Here is a 23,732-nt window from a genome sequence, read left to right as displayed (position 1 = left end):
GTCGGCTTAGCAGTTGTGTAAAAAATAAAATTAATGGTAAAAAAGCGCAATTGCATTTTGAGAAAGCAAACTCGACATAGTTTGACCCATTTACGATTCCGTACTCGGTACCGGCAGGATTTACGACACCACGCTAGCCGTACGGCCGGTAGTGTAGTCGCTACGACAGTGCAGATAACATGTGAGAAGTTTGTTTGTGCTTTATCAGACTTTATTAGATAATTTGTAAACTTTAAACAGCCCGAGGCGCCATGCACGAGCGGTCGCTCCCCGCCTCTCCCAACTGGTACTGCTCCCGCTGCAGTGACGTCAACAGCAGCGGTTTGCTGGGCGTCGGAGCCAAAAACACCATCTATTTGATTGATGTGTCTGCATCCTCCTGCAGGGTCGTAGGTGAGTCCGCTGTCATCACATACACACAGGGGTCACTCTGATGCTTATCCTTCACCCTCTGGAAGACTACAACGTATGTCACACGCATGTTTTAGTCTATATGAAGGTGATCATATCACCTCAGGTGTGATGATTGCAGCTCCTGGAGTTGTGCACTGAAAGAGAAACAGATATCTGATAATCTAGCTGGACTGGTAACATGAGCAGTCTAGTGCTGACATTATTAGTTGATTAAGCAGTTAGTTAATCACAGAAAAGCCAAACAAGTATAACTGACGTGGATCTACACAAGTTAAAGTAACACCCTTTACTGAACTGATTTATTGAGCACTTCATATAGTGATCAGCAGATTAATTGATATTACAAGTTTGGTAATTGATTAATTATTCAAGTAATTTATCATCCAAAAATATTTGCTTGTCTCAGCTTCACAAAAGACAGGATAGCTTGAGATTTTAGGCTGTTGGTCAGACAAAACGGGGAATTTAAAGACATCATCTTGGACACTGGGAAATATTGACAGGCTTTTCTCCCTATTTTTAGAGGAATTAATTAATCAATAAAACACATATACCAGTGATTTAGTATTGTACTTTCATTAAGTGTGGGGATCTGCGACAGACAGATTTTAAAACAGTGCTCAAATCAAAGCAGAGTTGAAGTTCAAGTCAAGTTCATCTTGGCTTTTATGAATGCCCCTCCAAAAACACTGAATCCTACAACTCCCATAATGCAGCTCCATAGCATCTTTTGGCAGGCTTTCTGTTATAAATTTGAAGTCAAAATCTCAAACCTAACTAACCCCGATGACATGGCAATGACATCATCAGGGTTATTTTGTCAGACTTTGGATCGATAATGGAAGTACTCATTAGGTGCAGCTAGGACTGCCGTTATTTTCTCAATTATTTGTTTCTATCTATCTATCTATCTATCTATCTAGTTTGGCTGTGTAATTCAGATCTCAAACCATCTTCCCAAATTTCTTCTTGCTATTTACCCAAGCAGAGGCATCACAGTCTTGTTTCTCAGTTTTGGTATTTTGTGGCCTTTTCTATCTTTTCTTCATGATAAGACTCTCATACCCAACACTCTCTGTGTTTTGCAGGTGAGCTTGTCGGCCACAGAGACTTGGTGTCAGGCTTTTCCTTCTGCCAGCATGCAGGGCAGAGTCACGTCTGTGTCAGCTCCTCCACTGATGGGAGTGTTCGCTTCTGGGATTCAGACAATAAGGTTCTTGTAAGGGAGCATGCAGCTCACCAGGTGAGAGTCAACTTTCCTGTTGTGTTGAGTCATTGCACCTGAAACAGCACATTTTCCTGATGCTCTGGCGCTCCCTGCAGGCTGCAGTCAGCCCTGCACCAGCAGCAGAAGGCAGCATTCTCAGTTCTGAGGCTGAAGCAGTCTTCCTCCACAGATTTTTTTTAGAACTGATGAAGCAGATAGATAATCCTGTCAGCTACACTGTCACACATTTTGGTTTCACATTTATATTCTGTCATGGCGAGAGTGGGATCCTGACCCAGTCTGGAGAGAGAAAGCTGAACAGAATGTGGAGGACAGTTTTTACTGTGCAGGGGGAAGAACAGCGATGATTTCTACAGTTGGCTCCCAAGCCTCTCCTCTAAAATGATTCAATGGCTCTCTTGAGGGCATTTTTATAACAGCTGTCAAGGTTAGGAAGGTTTGATCTGAAGAATAAAAGCCACACACTGACAGGATGGTTAGGCTACACTCTTTGAGAACAGATTAAGGCCCCTGATAGGTCTGAATTTCTGTCTAAGCAGATAGTTGGTGTAACCTGAATGAAGCCTAAAACAACCAGATATACTGCAAATCAATTCAGTGAGGCAAAAGAGTACTTTCAGCTCTTTTTTTTTTTGTCTCGATAATTAATCATGTCCTCTTTCAGTTAATGTTCAGCCAGTACAACAATGTTTTCAGACTATGTTACGAACATTAGGTGGACATTATTAGGGTGTTTGTAGATGTTAAAATTTCCATGCTAAAAATGTTTGCTTCCATTTGATTCCCTGTGAAGGTATAAAAGCCCTGGAAAAAGCAGTTTGACTCTCATAAGAAACTAAAACTTTCCATTGGAGCCTGACGGGTAAAATCAATTTGGCACACAGCATAAACAGGATGTCACTACAGTTATTTTTCCCACACACAGAGCCCCGTCGCAGCGGTGCACTGGTCTCCAGTGGATAAAAACCTGGTGGTGTCGGGGGATGAGAAGGGCATTGTGGTCTGTCACTGGTTCAACACAGGAGACACCACCAGCTTCTTCCCGGAGCCCAGGACCATCTTCTGCCTCACCTGCTCTCCTCACAACTGGAGCTCTGTGGCTGTGGGGTAAGAAGAGTCCAAACTCTGAAGCCCTAAATTGCAAAAAAAGAAGAAAATTCTAGAATCCATAAAACATATATGGTGAAAGTAGAAAGTATTTTCTAAAGTTTAGCCAGATTAAATGTAAATCTCAGTAGGTGTGACAGTGCTGTGATTATTCTGTCTTAGGTACAAAGATGGGATGATTGTGCTAATTGATGTGAGTAAGAAAGGTGAGGTGATGCATCGTCTCCGCGGGCATGACGATGAGATCCACTCACTGGCGTGGTCGCCGCTGGCCAGCGAGGATGCCCTCTACAGCAGACCTGAGGACAGTGAAGGTAGCAGTTTGCAGTCATTAAAAAAAAAACATACCTTGGTTTTGTGCAAGCAACATTTTTCACTGCAATATCTGCTGTGTTTGGAAATCCTGTACAAAGAACCACATATTTGACAGGAAAAAATGTTGTAGTGGCTTGTGATGTAAAAAGTGCACGTGTATTATTTTTTCCATGGTATAGCAATCAGTGGAGTGTCTGCAGGAGATGAGAAGGGAGGCTATCTGGCATCTGGAAGCAAAGACCAGACGATAAGGATCTGGAGCTCAGCGAGAGGAAAAGGTAAAAGCTTCAGCTGAGGTTCGACCAGCATCATTGTTTTAAGATAGATGTTTGGTTTGAAGCTGGAAATAGCCAGAGTTTTGTGCTTGTTCATTATTTCTTCCTGATTGCTCTATGTGCCACAGTGAAAAAGCCATTGTATGGTATCTGTAGTGCGTAAAGAGGCTCCGTAACATATTGGAAGTGTATCGAATTATTCATTTATGATAAAAAAGAAAAGAAAAACTACATTGATTTTTCATCCTGTCAGTGTAAAGGAAAAAGAATTCTGGCTTCTGAATGTGTTTTAGGCTCAAATTTCTATTTAATTCAAATTTCAAAATAATTCATAATAAGACCACTGGTAAAACTGGAGATGAAAAGGGCTTAAAAGATCTTAATAAAATAGAATCATACAAATTAAAAAGAGTAGAGAACTCACACTGCTGATGTCCTTGAAGAGAGATAGAACTCGATGAACTTGTGTTATCCTCTCATCTCCGGCCCCCTGCAGGTGTGATGACCCTGAAGCTGCCGTATCTGAAGAAAAGAGGCTCTGCAGTCGACCCCGGGGTCAAAGAGAGACTGTGGCTCCACGTCCACTGGCCGAAGGGACGGCCGACACAACTTGTGTCCAGCTGCTTCAGGTGCACACGAGTCTTATGACACCTGTAATTAATGACTTTCCTGCCTTGACAGCAGCTTCTGGTTTTAGTTATTTTCAGTAATCACATTGCAGAGACTTTAAAACTGGGATCTCTTCATTTGCTGTGTACAGAAAATAATATGTATCATTGCCTACTAATCTAGGGACAACAAACTCACTCATAGTGCAGTAAAAAGGACCATGCGATAAACAAAAACATCCATACTGTACAGAGACACTATTTTTCCTCAAATGCTTCAATTAGTATAAGCATGCTTGACATACTTCTGTGTGTGTGTGTGTGTGTGTGCATCCCCAGTGGTGAGCTGGTGATGTGGGACTTGACCAGGTCAGGAAAGCAGAGGTGGACTCTGTTTGGGACATCGTCAGAGGGTCAGAACCACAACAGGATCATCTTCAACACAAGTTCAGTCCACCTGCAGGACGACAGAGAGCTGCTCATCAGCACCTCCATGGACAGAGAGGTGGGTCGCCTTCTTTGGTCCTGCATGTGACAAAGTTTCCTTTTGCTTTATGTAACTAGTTTATTGGAGTTTCGGTTACCTTGTGTTCAGAGATTTTTGGGACTCGGATACCAAATCAGAAGTCAGGCCTCGCTTGACATTCAGAACATGCAAGGTTTTTAATTTTTTTGTCAGGACAGAAGGTCTGTTTATCACATGAGTATTGTTTCCAAAATGGCCTTTGATTGAAAGCAGGTTCATCTTGTTGCAGGGAGGACTTTCTGCTAGCTGACTTATTGGAGGAGTGCTGTATTTGTGAAGAGCCCTGACTAGCCTTTTTATTTTCCAGATTAAATGCTGGGACCTGGCCTCTATGGACTGCTGCTGGACTCTGCCCACTCTTGGCGGTTTCGTCTACGCCCTGACCTTCTCCCCTGTGGGTGTGGGGTGTTTGGCTCTGGGCGTCGGTGACAACATGATCCGAGTGTGGAACACACTCACCACCCAGAACCAATACGACACCAGGTCCTTCTGGCAGGGAATCAAGTCCAAGGTCACAGCGGTAAGATGTTTGGTTAAAGTTTTAGTTTAAAGCCCCACCCATGTTTTATTTATTTTTTTACCAGTGTTGTTGAACAGGATGTAACCACACATTTAGTCTAATTATTTTGGTTTAATAGTTTTATTTGTAGTTGATAAAACAGAAGATACAGAGAAGATACTGAGAATATTAGCTGCCTGTACAATGCAGAATTAGTAGCTGTATGTCACATAATCTGTACGTTAGGGTCTGGAATCTTCTGTTATATATTGCTGTAAGAGCAGTGACAAAAAGAAATAAAACAGTGACATTTTTTCTACTATCTAAATATCTACTTATGAAAAAAATGCTCCACTGGGCTGCTGATAAGAGCAGACACACTCCTATCAGCCGCTCGCAGGCGTAGAATTCAAAAGGGACATTTGTAAACTTGCTGTGATTCAGACTTTAATTTATCAGTTTTAAACATCCTTTAATTTTTCACTGGGATCTTCAAACTCTCATCATGTCTGAGGTTGATGACAAAGCTGAATGATATCAGGCATCTAATGAAGAGCTAATATCAACCCGACACACCTGTTTCGTGGAGAGGATTAATATGATTAAGTTAGACTTCAGTGGTTTGTTTTGCATCAAGTGTCTTCCATTATCGACAGCCGTTACTCATTTCAGAATGTCTGACTCAAAGATAAGATTAAGTGTGTTAAGAAACTTTTTTATTCCTGCAGCTGGCGTGGCACCCACAAAAAGAAGGAGCCTTGTCTTTTGGAACTGACGATGGTAAAGTTGGTATCTATGATGTCTTCTCAAACAGGTGAGATCATTATTTTGATTTTTTTTAGTGGTTGTAGTCTCCCAAGTTACGTACATTTCCAACACTTTGTCACACCAGTCTACACACACACCTCTACTTAAGTTTCATACCTAAGATTTGTTTTTCTCACATGCCTCTGGTGAATAAAGAATCCAAAAAGTCATGTTTAAACATGTGCAGTATAATCCAAGTCTCATTTATCCAGTCATGTGCTCAGGACTTCCTAAAGAGACGTCTCTTTCTGGCAGAGAACTAAAGGAAAGGGAGACTTATCTATGCTCTCTGTAATGCCAGACTCCATTGACAAAAACACTAATTTAACGTCACTGAACACAGGAGCTGCTGGTCTATCGCTGCTTCGATCGGTTAGTTTGTTTGCGTTATTGTGTAACTTTGGTGTTTTAAAGGGTTATTTCGGATTCACCAAAGTCAAACAATTATGCAAACACACTACAGATCCAGGCAGTGGTAGATCAGCAGCTCCTGTATTCAGTGAGATAAAATTACTGTTTTTGTGAATGGAGTCTGGCTTTGAAGAGAGCAAAGATAAGTTTTGACTTTCTGTTAAATTCCTGCCTGTTTTGGAATTACTGAGCACATGTCTGGATAAATGAGACGTGGATTATACTGCATGAGTTTTGTGAGACTTTGCAAACGGATGTTTTGATATAGTTTAGCTGTTGTTAAACACAGACCCCTATGACTTTAGTTTATCAAGAGCTTTCTCTATTTTTGGATTCTTCGTTCACCGTGAAGGTATGTGAGAAAAATAAAGTTTTCGTCAGGAATTAAACTCAACACAGAGTGAGTAACTGATGTACAAATGTTCATATAGGGGGTGAAGTTCCTTTAATGTCCAACTGAAATGAAATAGCTTTTTAGTTTTGTTCCTGCTACAGTGTTCAGAGCTGCTCTGCAAATTATGTGTCTAAGCAAAAAAATATCTGTACCCAATACGTTTTTGCATGGTTCACACTCGTCATCACTTTCATACTATTCCACTGATTGACAGTTGGCGTCAGTGTAGCAATGTGCCAACACAAGCAGATAGGAAGACCTCTAGCACGTAAACATGGTTTTAAACAATGCACTGTTTCAGCTCTTCAAATAAAATTGCTGTGCAAATGTTTTATGAAGAAGGAATCAAGCATATACACAGTGCAGAATAAACCTTACTTTTGTCTACAATACAACTCCACAGGACACCTTTAAGACTTTGGCATGACTTTTAACTGCAAAAAGGAATGAGTGTTGTGATGTGGAGAGTTTTCTGAAAGTCATGAAGTTAAACCACACAGGGATCCCTGCCAAAAAAAGAAGGGGGCCTTATGGATTCATCTCATAATCTCTCGAGGCCCGTGAGTCCCATTTTCCTGCAACTATCTATGTCATGTATTCCTGACTGGGCATTTGTTCTGCTTCATCTCTTCCCAGGCCTCCACAGATATCGAGCTCCTATCACCGAAAAACAGTGTACACACTGGCCTGGGGACCCCAAGTCCCCCCAGTGTCATTTGGTAAGTTACTAATGAACTCTTAGCAACTGCTGCTGTTTCCTCTGAACGCTCTGACCCAGCAAAAAACACAGGCGGTGGGACGCCAAAAAACCAGCGAGTCAGCGAAAAAGCCCAAACATCTCTGCACACCCTTTTGTAATTGACTCTGTAATTGAATGAGCTGAGAAAACACTGACTGCTCACCTCCCCCCTCTTCAGCCGCTCCTTGGGAAATCAAGACGTAGGAAGTCAATTTTACCAGCTGTCGGCAGATGACATTTTGATTAGCGTATCAGTCGCTCGCCTTCAAAGCCATAAACATGATTGTAGCTGTGCCAACAAACCGCTGATGGCTCCTAAACGAACAAAAAGAGGCAATTCTTTTGTTTTGCTGCAGCCTTGACACCGTCTCAGCTCGCTTAATGTTTGTGCTGGAGTTCTGTCATCTCATTGGTTCAGATTGTCAGGTTGACTTTCAATAGGTGTACAGAAGACGCTAGATCCAGCTGCTTCCTCCATCTCGGGATATGTCAAGACTGTTGTCTGTCGCACTTGTTTTTGTTCTTTATATTTAAACAGTAAGTGCTTCTTGTAACATGCAGGGTTCCTAGAGTATATCTTCAAATTGTACACGAACCAGGCTGAAACACACTGAACGACATGAATTTAGAAGAAACTATTAAAAAAAAACAACACCTACTGTAGTCAACCACTATAACGAAAAACTGCACACACACAGCTGTACCGAGACAAAGTTCTGCAGCGAAATGAATAATTCCGGTTTGTGTCATCATTTTTTGTGTGTATGTAATGTTTCGAATGAACTACACATGCTTTTTAAAAACTCATTTGACATCCAGGCCACAGTGGAACACCAAAACTCATCACTGAAATGCAGTGTAATGAAATCCAGCTCTTAAAAACAGTTTTATCTACACACCGTTTAATTAATTTCATCACCAACATACTAAACTCGTATCAGCTGCTGAACCAAAAGGTTTTTAGAACTCACTGTTTGTCGATAGCAGACAGTCAACCTGAAATCTGTGTCTGCTTTTGTGTGTGGTGTTCAGGTGCAGCAGGAGGAAAACCGTCCTACAGTCTGTACAGCTGTGCCGGCGAAGGCATCATCCTGCAGCATGATCCCTCTAAGCTGAGTGGAGAGGCGTCAGACATCGACAAGCTGATCAGAGACACCAACAACATCAAGGTGGGAGGGATGTTGATGTGATGGTGACATAATTGTCTGGGCAAATTTAACCTGCAATCTGTTGACATGTTTAAGTACATGCTTTTTCAATGTGGGTTTGTGCCAAATCACACAGCATGTTATTAGATGTGCTCATCTGATAATGTTGTACCACATAAGTAAAGAAGTAAAGTTTTGAACACACACTCCAGGTTTGTTCAAAACCCTGTGGAGGTTACGTTCTTAATAAACAGGGAGCTGCTGCCTTCTCAGAAATTCACCGCTGAGCTCTTGTTATGCATGCTGACACTGCAGTGAGCAGTCAAACGATCATTATATATCAAGAGAAGTTAATTTGTGTCAGTATTTTTACTTTCCTTTATCTGAGCACCTTTCACTCCTCTGTGTCCTTTTACGTCAATGCACAGACTTAAGAGACCCTGTAGTGAACCAGGAGCACCTGTCAGCCACAGTAAAACCAGACAGACACACATAATAAACTCAGGTTCTGTGTCAGAGCTTTAATCCAGCAGATATCGTGGCCTGCGCTCCTGGCTGCGACACTTTGTTTCATGTTTTCCACTGAATGTAAATGGAGGTGATTTGAATAGGTTATGAAGGTGCGCTCTGTTTCCCAACAGCACAAGCTGTCTCCGCACACCGACCTCAGCTGGAAGCCAGATGGGAAAGTGGTTGCCATCGGCAACGAGGACGGGTGAGTGAACGGCCGGGGCCTGACACGTCCTATCATACACCATCAGCCTGTGGGGTCCTGTGAGGGCCCAACTGTCTGCTTACAGTGTGTAGTCTTTGGGCTACAGAATAATGGATTTGTTTCTGTGGACTGTTGTAGTCACATAAGTAGGTCACACTCTGAGTTCATCAAGCTGTTTTTTTGCCTGTGCTCAAATGTGTTTATGCTGCTGTCCTTCATTAACAGGCGTCAGCTGCTTCAAATTGTCGTAGTATGTTGTCTTAGAAATGCAGTCACTTGTAATTCTGGTCTCTCTGCTGCAGGTGTATCGATGTGTATGAAGCTCCCAGTCTGAAGCTGCTGTGCAGCATCCAGCAGCACCACAAGATCATCAACACGTTACGGTGGCATCACGACCACAGCTCCCCGCCAGAGCTGCACTGCCTCCTGGCATCGGGCTCCAGCAATGCCATGGTCTTTGTGCACGATCTCCGCTCCATCTTAGGTGGGTGGGGACCTCAGACACATTGTATTATTATAAGTCCGCCTTGAATTATTCGTGAGAGCTTACACTGTTCTCTAAAGCACAGTTTCAACTAACATCTCATCTTGTAATATTTTAAGAGTTTGGTGTTTTCCTTTTTGCGCAGAGAATCCTCCAGAAAGCCCTGTGGTGTTGACGGAGCCGTACCGCAGGCTGGGTGGTCACACTAATAAAATCACCGGCATGGCCTGGAGTCCACACCACGAAGCTCGGCTGGTCACCGTCTCATATGACGGCACAGCCCAGGTCAGTACCAGGCCAGCTTCATGTGTATACAACCATAATATTCCTGCCAGATGAGTTACGGTCTGGCTCAAAATTGTAGAACATCTTGAATCTGTACACCACATGCTCCTTTTTAAGGGGTTTGGATTTAATAAGTGGATCTTTGTTTTCTGTTTTCACTCTGCTCAGGTGTGGGACGTACTGCAGGAGGAGGCCCTGTCTAATTACAGGGGTCACGTTGGTTATCTGCTGTGCGTGGACTGGTCGCCTGTCGATCCAGATGTGATCTGGACCGGAGGGAAGGACTTCACCCTGCAGGAGTGGAGAGTCTCCAAACAAGAGTTCACAAAGCCACCTAAAGGTAAACATCTGTCTCGAAACACCCAGAACGATCAGCAGTCGGTTAAAGAAACGTTCTCTTCCTGTCTTTTGATGGCAGACTGTAACATTCACACACTTATCTGTTCAGGGAAAAAGATGGTCGACCTGAGGGAGAAGAAGAAAGCCAATCCTAAGCAGAAGAAGAAGAACAAGACAGCGTCTGGAGCCGGAGGAGCTGCACTGCTGGAGATGAACGGAGGGCCAGTTACAGGAGGAGAGAATGCAGCGAAGGGACAGGAGCTGTCTGGTGAAGATGAAGAAGATGACGTCAGCTCAACAAACAGTCCTGTACCTCCATCATGTAAGAGTAGTTGTTACAGATTTGAAAAGCAGTGAGATTGTTGGGGCCATTTGAATGTATAACCAACCTAATTCTGAAATTTTGTTTCAGCCACTTTTGAGGTGCAAAGAAAATCCTCGACTGCCACAAAAAGCAAAGACAAACCAGGTGCGTTCTTTAATTCTACAAACAACCTCAGCTGAATTTAATTGAAATTGGCTGTATACTTGGATTTGTGTCATTTTTTTGGGTGTGTTTGTCTACAGACTTTAACTTGCTGAAGAAGAAGAAGGCTCGCTCCATGCTGCCCATCAGCACCTCCATGGACCATCGGCCCAAAGAGGACCTGCTGCAGGACTGCATCACTCTGGCCTCTGTCAAACACAGCAATGGTGAGACTGAGTCTGCTGTGGAGAATAGTGGCTCAGTTTATTGGTTTGCAGAGTCTGAGAAAGACCGTTCAGGACAGCGATTTACTAAACTTTGTGTGGTTTCCAGCTCCCCCTGCAGGCTGTGTCCCCGGCCAGGGAGAGCACATCCATCTGGGCCTGTTCTCTGACAGACAGGCTCTGTACTGCATGTTTGAGGCAGAGGGTATGTTGTTTTTCTCAGCATGTGTTGTATGTCCACTCTGCGACTAACACAGGACAAAGTGAGCTCAGGCTTACACCTGACACCTTTGGATACTCTGAAAATGCTTATGATGAACAGAGTCACTGCTAAATCTAAACACTGTGTGCTCCTGATATAAATCAGTGTTCACTTCAAGGGTTGGAATATCCAGCTGGTTTCAGCTCTTGGAATAAGCTTTAAATGGAGTGAAGATCTCCGATGTTGTGCCAGTGAAGTCAGTAGTTGTGCTGTGTCTTGTTCCTCAGAGGAGGGTCACGTGGAGGCGGGTCACTACGACTCCATAGTGTACCTGCGGCTGTGGAGCGGAGACCTGGAGGGGGCGCTGCAGCTCGCCACAGAGAAAGGAGAGCTGAATGACCACCTGCTCTCCGTCGCTCCCATGGGTAAGACTTCATACTTGTATTTTGGGTTTCTGCTGGAACATGTTTACATGCTTTACTGTTAAAAAATACACTTGATTTTCCTGTTACTGTCTGTCTGAAAGCTGCGTTTTAGCGCTTAACTAAAAAGTTTGGAGGACGAATAGACGAGCTGATCAGATGACACAAAACACACAATACAGTTTGTGTATGTGCTGCTAAAAAACTTTGTTGGTCTGGAGGTTCAAGCTGTAGCACACATTGAACATTCATGGTTTACTGCAAACCTGACGCCCAGCTCACACTGTCTCTCTTTCCTAGTCCGACACACACACACACACCGCTTCTGTAGAGGCTGCGATACACTCCCTTGTTTTCTGACAGTGTGTACTTTTAGCTTTGTTTCATCCTGTATTGTGCGCATATAAACAACATGGCGCCTTTATGTATACCAGCTCTCTCTCATCTCATCTCATCTGTTTCCCTATGATTTAAGTTTCTTAAAATGCAGGGTTAATTAGGGGAGACCAGGGGCAATTGCAATATTTTTTGTTTTGATGTTATTGCTCAAAAATCTCTTGAACTATTTGGTTTTTACGTAGTGTCCATTTTACTTGTTAACGCTCATGGATTGTTACAAGCAATGTTAGAGTCACAATATTGATTGAAATGTACGTCACATATTACATCTGTCCCTACGTGCAGGAGAAATCATAACAGCATATGGGGTATGGGAAGCATTTTATCAAAAGTAATTTGACATCTACAACTGTGTGCAAATATCTGTCAAAGCCATCTGGTGTCAGTGGATGCCCAGAATATCTAAGAGCGGTACAAAATAGCATTCAGGCACTTCATCACCGCTGCTGGAAAAACCTAGTGGAAACACTGATGACATGAAATAACGAAAAGCATAATACACCCCTTTTAATATTGACATTTAGCTGACATTCTGATCCTCTGATATGCAGATTTCTCACTACTGTTCACAGTTTTCTTAAATAACTATGTAACTAGTAACATGTAACACATCAGAGCCACTAAGATAAACTTTAGTGAACAAGCAGTATGACCATCCCTACTAGGCAAAAGCATGAAAGGTTGGAATGTAAGTTACATCATAAGGTAACCTGACTTACCTGAGATACAATATTAGACTTCCAGATGTTATTACAATACTACATGTGTGTGTCCTCCTCCAGCCGGGTACGAGGTGTGGAGCCGGACAGTGGAGGCCTTCGTCAAGCAGCTGTGTCTGCAGGAGCAGTACCTGAAGGCAGCGTCCCACCTGCTGTCAGTCAACAAGCTGTACGAGGCCGTCGACCTGCTCCGCGCTCACAAGCTTTACAGGTTCACTTTTTAATCATTTAGTTTCCAATGAACAATTATTGTTTCCTTATTAAATTCAGTTTCTCCGAGTAAAGTTTTGTTCATATACTGACAGAAGATATCTGTGTGTGTTTTGTGTCAGGGAGGCCATAGCTCTGGTCAAAGCAAGGCTGCCAGCAGACGATCCCATCCTGAAGGAGCTGTACACCAGCTGGGGCGCTGTGCTGGAGAAGGATGGACATTTCTCTGCAGCCGCTAAATGGTGAGAATTATCTCCTCTTTTTGTCCTGCTCTTGTGGTTAAACTGGTTTTTATGAGTTTAAATCTCTGTTACAAAAACAATATTTAAACTATTTGTTTTACCTCATCTCTTAGTTACCTGGCTGCAGGTGCCAGTTTCGACGCTGCTAAAGTCATCGCCAGAAAGAGCGACGTCCCTTCACTGAGAACGGCGGCCACTCTCGCGAGAATCTCAGGAGAGGTCGCTCTGGCTCAGTCGCTGGCACTGCGGTGCGCTAAAGACCTGGCTGCTGCTCAGGACTGGGTCGGAGCCCAGGAGGTCCTGAGCTCACAGGAGAGTCTGCTGGTCAGTGACACAAACCTGGTGAAAAACATTTCTGCAGAACAAATAATGTTGATTTTTAACTTTACTTGGTGAATTTGAGAAAGGAACATCACTCTGTGGTGCTTTGATACAACCTCAGACAAGCTAAAAAGGTTGGAAAGCCCTTTGTGATGCCTTAAAAATTGTCCTTGGCTTCATAAAATCATGCACAAAACCTGTTTTCTTCCCAAATTGTGAAGACAACAGTTAATTTCAGTAAAAGCAAAAAGTGAGCAAAATGGGCAAATATGACCTTTTTTGATTGAAGGCATGAAAAAGATCTTTGCTATGTGAAATCATCATCGACATAAAGAATTGTTTGGACCCTCTGCAGGCCCACAGGCTGCACCTCTGTGTCGCTGAGCTGCTGGCTGTGTTGCTGGCAGACTCTGAAGATGTAACCCAGCCCTGCGTCTCCACTCACCCCTGGGCGTCGACAGGTGAGCGTCGCGTCTGCCTCCAGGACAAAGTGAGAGACGTGTGGGAGGAGCAGTTTGGTGTTTCACAAAAGTCAGAAGGACACCGCAGCGTCAGAGCTCTGCTGCAGGAGCTGAAGACTGTGGAGAGTCCGACGCCCTCCACCAACATTCCTCTCAGACAGGTGAAGAGTCCTCACACTGCTTTTGACTTTTTTTAGATGTACGCTGGTTAAAAAGAGCAAATAAAACCTGTATCAATATTTACAAGAAGTCTTATACACGAGCAGAGAGGAAGTAAGCCATGTCTTTGTCATTCGTCCTCAGGTTCAGCTGTACTCATCCCTCCATCTGACCCGCGCTCTGTTAAGCTGGTTATTGGACGATGATGGACAGCTGATAAAGGAGTTGTGGCAGGCGGTGGCCTGGCTCAGAGATGCCGGACACTTCTGTGTCTCTGCAGAGCTCTGCAGGCTGCTGTTCCCTGACGGTACGTCTGTCAGTCAGTCATTTATGAGCTTGGGGAAGCATGGATGTTCCGTCATTTAATTCTTAAATAAGCTTTTTGGCATTAATGAGAAACAGAATTTGGTGTAACATGGCGGCATGTCATTTAGGTGTAAGATGTTGGAGTGCAAATTATACAGTGTATTTAAGCCATCAAGTCTCAAGCGTCTGTTTTGGGTGATTTGGTGACACCCTGTGGTGACTGGTCATAACGTCATTTAGATCCCAGAATTAAATTTGTCTCCACAAATGCACTGTAAGTAGCACACAACTACAGTATAAACTGAGTGCTAGATTAATTGATTAGATTAATATTTACATTAATGGAAATCATTATAAGTTCAGCCATAATGTATTCATTTGATTTTCTGAGCTGTCTCACCACCATCTATATTTTCTCTTTCTCTGTCATCAGGTGACGTCAGTGTTTGCTCCAGGAAACACCCCAAAACACTTCACCCTACAGAAGAAGAACCCAAAGCTGCCACCACCAGTCTACAGGCTTTCGTCCTTTACTACCATCTGTACCAACACTGGTGGAGCAACTCCATCCAGATGCAGAGCAGATGTTCCCTCACAGCGGCTGACTCCAGTCCTGGAGACGAGGTGAAAGATACAGTCGTGAATGGAACTGTATCAGAGTCAGAAGAGACCAGGAGGTGTGATAAACTGGACTTTGACGTGTCTCTGCTTCTGTCTGAGCATCACGCTGCCTGTCAGGCCACTCAGAGGTCAATAAGGGAGATCCAGGAGCGGCTGGCAGCCATGGTGCTGAAGCACAGCAGAAACCAGGGAGGGCAGCTGGACTCTGGGGACAAAGAGGCAGACGGGCCCACGCAGACCTCCACCACCAGAGAGTCATCAGACAGCCAGGGGTCTGCTGATGCTGGCCAGCGGTGAGGGCTTTGTTATTGGTTATTGATGATTGACTGACTTGTTGTTGTTCTTCAATTTCTGATGCCTTTTTTGTCACATTTTTGGGACACTTCATATGATTTCTTAGGACTTACTATAATTTTTGTTTGCATACTATACAATCAGGTGTTCAACATTCTGATGGTGTACTATACTATGAGGTTTTTTCACATTTTCAATGACATACTATATATATTTTTTTTAATGCCACACTATTGCTACTACTAGTACTTACTACTACTTTTTTGTGTTAATTTATGTCATACTATATATGACTTGTTTAATGACATTTTTATGCCATACTATACTACAATGGATATATTTTATTTTATGACATAACTTACTGTAGCATTTTTCACTACATTTTTATGGCATACTACTTTACTGTGACATTTTTTGTTACTGTCATATTATTATTTTATGACATACTGTACTATGGATTTTTTTTGTTTGTTTTTACATTTTTTTATGACATAACATGTTTTTTAGGGGCATACTAAACCATGACTTTTCATGATTTAATTACATTTTGTAACATACTATAACTATATATTTTTATGACAATGTATACTACAATATTTGCATCACATTTTATGGAATACTATACTTAGACTTTTTTTTTAACATTTTCTGTGACATTATTTTTATGGCACAACATAATGTGATTTTTTTTATTTTTTTATTTTTTTAACTATACTATGACTTTTTTATGCCATTTCTTGCCATACTATATACAATATTACATTTTTTTTTCTTTCAGATACATCTTTTTTTAACACTGTGTGACATATTTGTGTCCTACTATACTATGGCTTTTTTTAATTACATTTTTATCCCATACTAAATCATTAAATTTTTATATACTTTTTTTATGATATTATTATGACTAACGTAAGTTTAGTTTGACTACTAAACTATTACTTTTTTCTTAACATTTTTGTGACTTTTTATGGCATACTACTCTGCCATTGTTGTTTTTTTGTTTTTTGTTACTGTAATATGATTTAAAATAATTTATGACATACTTTTTTTTGCATACTATACTATGACTTTTGCATGATTTTATTACATTTTTATGACACAATATACTGTTACTTCTTTATATTTTTTATGACATTGTATACTACAATACTTTTATATCACCTTTAGTGGTGCTCAGTAATGGCAAACTTATAAGATTTCAGGTGTTTTAGCTGCTCGATTGATGATTTATTCATTATCATAGTTTCTTGTAGTTGTCTTATACTGAACAGTTTGATGATTGTCCATTTAAGCCTCTGTGTTTTCTCTCCCTCAGACCTGAGGACCAGGAGACTCTGCTGTCTTTGTCTGCCAAGATGTCAGAACACCAGAAAAAGCTGGCTGACCTGCCCGACACAATCAAGGTACAACTCTCCACACAACACCTACTGTACAGTGTGAGGTTAGAGGGGAGGGAGCGACTTCACATGTATTCAACATCTGAGGCTGCATTCATGTCTGGAAATCACATTTAGCTGTCCACATCCAGATTTCACCAGCTCATCTCTGCTGGTTTAAAATGCCATTCTTGTCTGTGTTCCCTCTCAGATGTATCCTCACCCAGACGTTGTTGAATGCTGCCTGGTTCTGCTGCACCTCAGCAAGTCCTCACAGTCCGTCTCCGAGTCCCTCCAACAAAAGGCCAAAGATCTGCTCCGCAAATATGGAACGACGCCCTCTGTCCTCAAAGCCTCTCAGCGATTCCTCACCTGAGTTTTTCATTAGTTGACTGAACGAAGCACTTCCACTGTACAGCTACTTGTTGAATAAAAAAACCTTTAATTACAAAGTGATGTTTAGACATCATGATTCTGTTTGAGTCTGCAGCCTGGAGGACACACAAAGTGAGAGCTGTGCGTCCTGGAGCTGGAGGAAGTTTGTAATTTGACAGTTTTGGGCCGTTTAACACAGTTTGCATTATTTAAAAGGACATACTCTAACTGTTCAAACTATTTAAACTGTTTATCATTTATCAAGATAAAAATGCCAAATATTCTTCTTCCAGCCTCTCGTGAAGAGTTGCTGCTTTTTGCTGACATCTTAAGTCATTTTAATTTGGATATTTTGGGGTTTTGAAATATTAGTTTTTAAAATTTTGGCCTTGGACTCTGGAAAATTTGGGAGTGTTTTTGACCAGCTTTTCAAAACATATTCAATTAAAAAAAAATCCTCACATTTGCGAAGCTGTAAACAGAATATTTGGCATTTTTGCTTGATAATTTGTTAATAACCAAAAAAAGGTTATTTTTTTTATCAGCAGCCTAATTGATTACTGTAATTGTTTCAGAATTTTTTAACATGAGAAATTGCAAATTCCAATGACCTGAAATGAACCCTTTTGAACAAATGTTTGTGTGTCAGTGTGTGGCTGGTAAAAAAAGAAAAAGATCAAATACTTAACATTTACATTGAAAATACAAAACAATTTAATATACAACTGTTTAAAACAATGTAGAATGTAAAAACAACAGTGACCACAACATCTGTAAACCTGACGGTGGACAGTTTGGTTTGGTGGCTGAATGTACAGAACGACAGTAGTTTGCCCATTGAAACACATGCATAACCAAGCACAGTTATACACTTTGACGCCCACTGTTAAAAGTTTGAAAGTGGAAAAGAGCTAAAACATTTTTATTTTCATCAAAATTATACATTTTAATTTACAGGCCCTTCCAACATTAACTTAAAAAATGAAATCCCTGCAACAAGAGATGAGTCCGGCTGATGAGGAGAGTCTGAACTAAGGAATCTGACTGTTTTTGGCAAAGTTTGGTCTGAAGTCATGGTATGATACAGGAGCTGGTCCCATGCTGTTAAAGAAGGGTGTCACTATAATGCTGTAAAACAAAAACAGATTTTTAAAAAAGTGTTTTGAATATATGGCCATATACTCAGTAAAAGCGACTAAAAAGAAACAACTGAGCCAGTGAAGGATCCAATGTCACTGTGAGTCCGTTTTACAGTCACTCGGGAGGAAAAATTTAAAGAAACACTGAGTTAAGTCTCGTTCAGGGATCATGTGTTGAGGGAGATCAGAGGTGAAATCTGCTGGTCGGGTTTTAAAACAAGTGCGTGTTCCACTTGAAGGTTCTGAGCGCTCAGTCAGTGCTTGTTGTTCGTCTCCTCCTGGCCCGAGCTGGAGATGCCGTTCTGAGGTTGGGTGGAGCCCGAGCCCAGGCCATACAATCTCCCACAATACTTTGCGTCGTCAATGTTGTCTTCGAAGAAAAGCTGAAGAAAACAAAACAGATTTCAATAAGATGAAACCAGCTGCTGAAACACACCCTCAAAGTGTGAACTGAGTTATGAGCAGCTTGTTCCCATCAGTTTTCTATGAGAAGCAGTATAGTGAGGAGTATGACAGGATAGCCTGGTAATGCGCAGGGCAAAAATAGAATGAATAAACTGTGATCTGTAAGAAGCAGGAGAAAAAAATGTGATCCCGCCTGATATATGTAAATATAGTCACTGTAAATAAATCCTTCCAGAGGGCATCTTTCAGCACAGTTAACAGTAAACAAAGTCGTCTGATAGTCATCTGCGGTTAAAAATTTTCTGGTAATCAAAGTTGGAAGAAACATTGCCTGAAAATGCACAGAAGCTGCTCATCCTGCAGATCAAATATATCTAAACCTCTGGATATTTGTGTGACTGTACCTCTTTCATCCTGAAGAAAGCCATGCCCGTGAGAAGCGAGTCTGATCCAGCCTGATGCTGCCGCCCGATCCTCTTGAGCTCCAGCTGGTCTGCTACTTCCTGTAGCCCTCCCTGCACAAACACACATAAGACATAAGTCAAGACTGACAAGATTTGACAGACTTAGTGTCCATGTACAAGTGTAGAACAACAATCTCATCTCTGTCTACCCCCTGTATATGTGTATCCAGTCTATAATACCTTTAGGTTCTTGCAGCTCTTCATCAAGTACTTGACATCGTAGATTGCTGGGAAGAAGAGGTTGAGGATCTGAAAGAAGTCGTGTTCCTCCTCAGGGAGCCGTGCGTCTGTCAGGAGCTTCACTAGGTAGCCAAAGTCGTACCCGCTGAGAAATACAGAGCAGGGGGACTTGGATCAGGACGGACTGGATCACACTGATGTTACTGGGTTAAAACTAATAAGCAGTCAACATGGCTCACAGTTGAAGTCATTGTTAAAGTAACTGCAGGATTCACAGTCCTCTGAACTGGGACCAAAATGCAAAAGCTCAAATCAGAATATACAACTGACCTGTGGAAGGACAGCCATTTGACGTTTTCACACAACACCAGACCAGACGTCATGAGGAGCTCAGCGAAGTAGAGTGTGTCGATTCCCTCTTCTTCGTGTTTTTTAAACTGAAGGCCGGAGTTCTGGAGCAGGTCTATGGAGTCCTGTGAGTACATGTCTTCTCTGTGAGGAGCCACAGAAAAAGACATTCAGTAAGTGTTATCATCAAACTCAGTCATCAGCTGATGAATCTTTTGTTAATGACAGACTAGATTACAAAGTGCAATAAGACGGCCCACTTACGTGAGGTTGAATTTGAAGTTGAACTGCCACGTTGTCGTGCCAGGAGGATAGTCTCCATCCTCGTTCATGAATGTGAGGCCGAGCTGGATGATTTTCAGGAGGTCCACGTTACACCTCAGCAGCTGGTACTGGTAGTCTACTGTGCTTCGAAACTCCCCAATTGGCCGGACGACCACTCCGGGGAATTCTGTGTCCTGATGAAAAATAAATAAATACATTAAAAGACCACCCTTCACTGTTATTTCTCAGTATGTGATTGTCGCTACTCTGGAGTGAACTGCAGTTATGTTATGCAACTTTTTTTTGTTCCTACTTTGCCTTAACCTGTCTGACCGATGTCGTAGAGTTATGTAAGTTTGTACGGATGAGAAATACCCTGAGGTTTTACAAAAAAAATGCAACACGAGGCATACAAGCTGCTGATTAAGAAGCAGAGTCCCTCAAATGTAAGTCTTTCTGCTTCAAAATGTATTTAAAAATTGAATTTAGGCTTTTACTTGTTTACTATTCAAAATAAAGACTGAACATTTTCTTGTTAAAAAAATAAATTAATTAATGAATGAAATCTACCAACAGGATAGGTTTCTAAGAGTAATGTTCAAAAGTGTTAGGGTTAATCCCCACTCAGTCATGCATCACTAATGCAAAAGGCTTTAGAAAACAACATATAACTACATCTACAAATACAATGCTGCACATTAAAAACAACAAAAGCCTGAAGATTTCTCATTGCATGTCTTTGAGCCATAAAGTCTTCACTTCTTTCTTTCTTTCTCACTTTCTTCCTCTACACAACATGACTCAAAAAGATAAGAAAGCAACTCCTCTAAAAACTGCACGTCTCTTACCATGGCAATGTAATTGTAGCTTTGAATAATCTGCCGTATCTTCCTCATTTCTTCCTCGACATTGCTCGCCCAGACTTCACAGATTATCTGACTGGAATCTGTAAGTGCGGCTGGCATGTTGGCAGGTGAGGAAGAGAGCCGAAACCCAACAATCCTGCAGCGCTTGTGAAGGGGTAAAGGGGAGGCAGTGTGATGAAGAAACAACTCTAGAAGAGAATGAAAAGAAGGAGTTGGTGAATACACTTCAATCGCACTGCAACACTGCTGTTAGAATAACATCAGATAAACAAGGACAAAGATTATTGTTAGTACCACTAATGCTATTATAATTGAGAGTGATGCACACAAATTGACACATGAAAGTTGAACGTATATTAGTTAATCAATTACTCATAAATCAACAGTGTAAAATATTACAACCAATGTCCATTACAACCTTGTGCATCTCCATGTGATGTCATTCAAGTTTTTTTAAGAGTAAAGATGCAAAGTTGCACTGCTTACATCTTTTAAATGAATATTAGATGTTTAAGGACTTATTAAATCTTCCATATAGTCAAAAATCTGACTTCTATGTTGTTGTTGTTTTATATATTCACAGCAGGTATAGGAGCTGAATACTGTTAAAGTATCACACCGCTCAGTCCACAGAGAAATGCACACAAGCCTTATGCAGAAAGGGTGCCTTTTAACAGGCTGTTAGGACTTTCGTGAAGTTGTGATGTCACAACTGTACTACATGAAGATAGAAAACGGCGTTGCAGTCATTCCACAGTTGCAATAATGGTGCAAAGATGCAGATGATGCAGATGTGGAAGACCCAGAAATGCTGATCAATTGAAGCCAACTGGGCTCTTTCGGAAATGAGCTAAAACACTGTTTCAGGCAGTGGGAGAATACAGGTATATTCAGGCAGGCCGTATGAGATAAATAATGTGTTTCCTGAAAACTAAAGCATGTAAACATGTTCAAGTAGATACCCCAAATACAAGAAAATTCGCAAAATATGGGACCTTTAAACTTTTGTTTAAAACTGTAGAATTAAAGCTGTGCTACACAAAATGCTAAATGTTATTTATTTTGATGGGTTTTGTGAGCTAAATGAATCGCCAGTTGCACGACTGCATCTTTAATGGTGTACTAAACTTTGCTGCCAGTTTAGGTACACGTAGGGTAAAACTAATGCAGTCTGATACAGCAGCCCTCCAATAAGACCTACCATGATAAACGCTGTATTGTTATGTTTTTTTTTAGTTTGTTTGTTTGCTTTTTTAATGTACTGTTGAGGACTTGATTCAACTTTATAGTCATTGTGGAGACTTGAGTTTGCGCGACTATAAAATTGTGTCGAGTTTTAATAAGAGTGGCTTTAATATTTAAGCACTAACGTTATTTTATTTTAATGATATTTTCCTTTCATGACTGCAAAGACAAGATAATATTAGTAAAATTTCTTGGGAATATACATTCTTGGGAATAAATGAACTGCCTTTGTGTTGCCATGACACAAAGTTAAATTAACCTTAAGTTAGCTAACGTTAGTTGTGTTGTTTATATTATTAAGCTAACTAAGCTAACAGATATCTACCGAAACAACACCAAAACTGGCAGACATTCATTTTCACTAAAACTCTTAGGAAAGGCAGAATGGTGTTTAATATCTCTGAAGGCTTTAGTAACTGCACAGTGTGAAATAATACTGATATACTAAGTAACGGCGTTGCAACGAGGGGACGAGCTGAGTGCTTAGCATGAGCGGCTAACGTTTACAAGCTAATCCTCGCGTTATCGAGAAAGCTAACAACACCGGGGGAAACAATAAATGAAACGACTCTGCTTTTTCGCTTCTCTACACGTCAGAGCAGCTACACGCACTGTAAACATGTCAGAGTGTTACTGTAGAAAGTATAAAATGTATAAAAAATAGGTTTACCTCAGAATTTCATCGACGTAACCTGACAAGCTAGCTGTTAGCGCCTCTGTTGTTCTTCTTCGCTTTCTCTTCCTCTTACTTCTCCTTCTTTGTGTGTAATGGCGGATGGCACTTAGACGCGAAATGGTCACACCGCCACCTACAGTGTTGGAAATGTAACGACGTGGAATAAAAAAACTGCTCAACACGTGGAAATGGCATGAAACTCAACTGCATTGTTTCAATACATAAAAAATAAAATAAACATTTACCCTGAATAGTCTAGTGATGGGATGCAAAAGTGCTGTGCATGATGTGCTTTTACTTCACTTTAGCATGCCAATTTCATACTACTTTATGCTTCTACTCAAAGTACAATTCAAAAAATACTTTTCTTTTTAATTTCACTACATTTAAGAAATATAGTATTTACACAAGATTTTATATTCAAAACTATATCATGAGAACAAAACGTCATACACTGTTACAGATTTAACATTAAAGTGTATAAAATTGGCTCCACTTTGACTGACAACAGTAAAATGCCATTTGTGTATTAATGTATCAGTAGTATAAGTCCAATAATAGAATGGTATAATCCTCTCAAGGTTCATTTTAATCCTATTTAGTACTTAAATTTGTTACAAGTTAAATTTGCAAATAAAATTAAGTTTTTTATGCACCCCTTTTATATTGCCACTTTAACTATTTCCTCTGATGCAAACTGTCAACAATAAAGTCTGTGGGTTGAGAAACAACCAGAGAGGAACCTCAATATTAGTATAATATACCCAAACAGTATGTTGACATATGAACGTTGCACCTGAATGTCATGTTGGATGTGTCATTAAAAAACCACGGGTATTAATCTGCTGCTAAAACAACCTCCACGACCAGATTTTGGTCCAGCACTGATGTTGGATGTTAAGACCTGGCTTACAGTTGCTGTTGGATGGAGACTGGGGAGTCTGTTGTCATGTTAAAACAGGACAGAGCCTTTCCCAAACTGTTCTCACAAAGTTAAAAGCACACACTAAAATATAGTGTAAATATAATGGGACCAAACCAGGAAACCACACAC

The 23,732-nt window shown here is 41.2% G+C and overlaps 2 protein-coding genes across 3 annotated transcripts; one reads left to right on the top strand and one right to left on the bottom strand.

Annotated features, from left to right (window-relative positions):
- The first annotated feature begins 106 nt into the window (after window positions 1-106).
- Window positions 107-18,506, top strand: gemin5 (gem (nuclear organelle) associated protein 5). 2 transcript variants are annotated; one of them, XM_033644939.2, is made up of 28 exons: window positions 107-393; window positions 1,503-1,657; window positions 2,568-2,749; window positions 2,912-3,063; window positions 3,244-3,342; window positions 3,836-3,968; window positions 4,287-4,452; window positions 4,781-4,993; window positions 5,701-5,786; window positions 7,221-7,303; window positions 8,356-8,492; window positions 9,113-9,186; window positions 9,489-9,670; window positions 9,816-9,955; window positions 10,124-10,295; window positions 10,404-10,616; window positions 10,707-10,763; window positions 10,862-10,987; window positions 11,094-11,189; window positions 11,474-11,611; window positions 12,790-12,937; window positions 13,059-13,178; window positions 13,292-13,502; window positions 13,855-14,121; window positions 14,264-14,426; window positions 14,859-15,339; window positions 16,656-16,743; window positions 16,928-18,506. In XM_033644939.2, the coding sequence occupies exons 1-28, from the start codon at window positions 252-254 to the stop codon at window positions 17,090-17,092; spliced, it is 4,389 nt and encodes a 1,462-aa protein (XP_033500830.2). In that variant the 5' UTR covers window positions 107-251; the 3' UTR covers window positions 17,093-18,506. The 2 variants fall into 2 exon arrangements, with proteins under 2 accessions (XP_033500830.2, XP_033500821.2); XM_033644930.2 differs by having other exon boundaries at window positions 2,912-3,066.
- Window positions 17,782-22,791, bottom strand: cnot8 (CCR4-NOT transcription complex, subunit 8). The gene is made up of 7 exons (XM_033644953.2): window positions 22,673-22,791; window positions 20,740-20,945; window positions 19,892-20,085; window positions 19,610-19,771; window positions 19,280-19,424; window positions 19,040-19,150; window positions 17,782-18,613 (listed from the first exon to the last, which is right to left on the bottom strand). The coding sequence occupies exons 2-7, from the start codon at window positions 20,854-20,856 to the stop codon at window positions 18,485-18,487; spliced, it is 858 nt and encodes a 285-aa protein (XP_033500844.1). The 5' UTR covers window positions 20,857-20,945; window positions 22,673-22,791; the 3' UTR covers window positions 17,782-18,484.
- Window positions 22,792-23,732: the final 941 nt, after the last annotated feature.

Source organism: Epinephelus lanceolatus, chromosome 11, assembly GCF_041903045.1.
Source record: "Epinephelus lanceolatus isolate andai-2023 chromosome 11, ASM4190304v1, whole genome shotgun sequence".
Classification (NCBI taxonomy): domain Eukaryota; kingdom Metazoa; phylum Chordata; class Actinopteri; order Perciformes; family Serranidae; genus Epinephelus; species Epinephelus lanceolatus.
The sequence above is the reverse complement of the archived record's forward strand: the minus strand, read 5'-3'. Positions and strand labels throughout refer to the sequence as shown.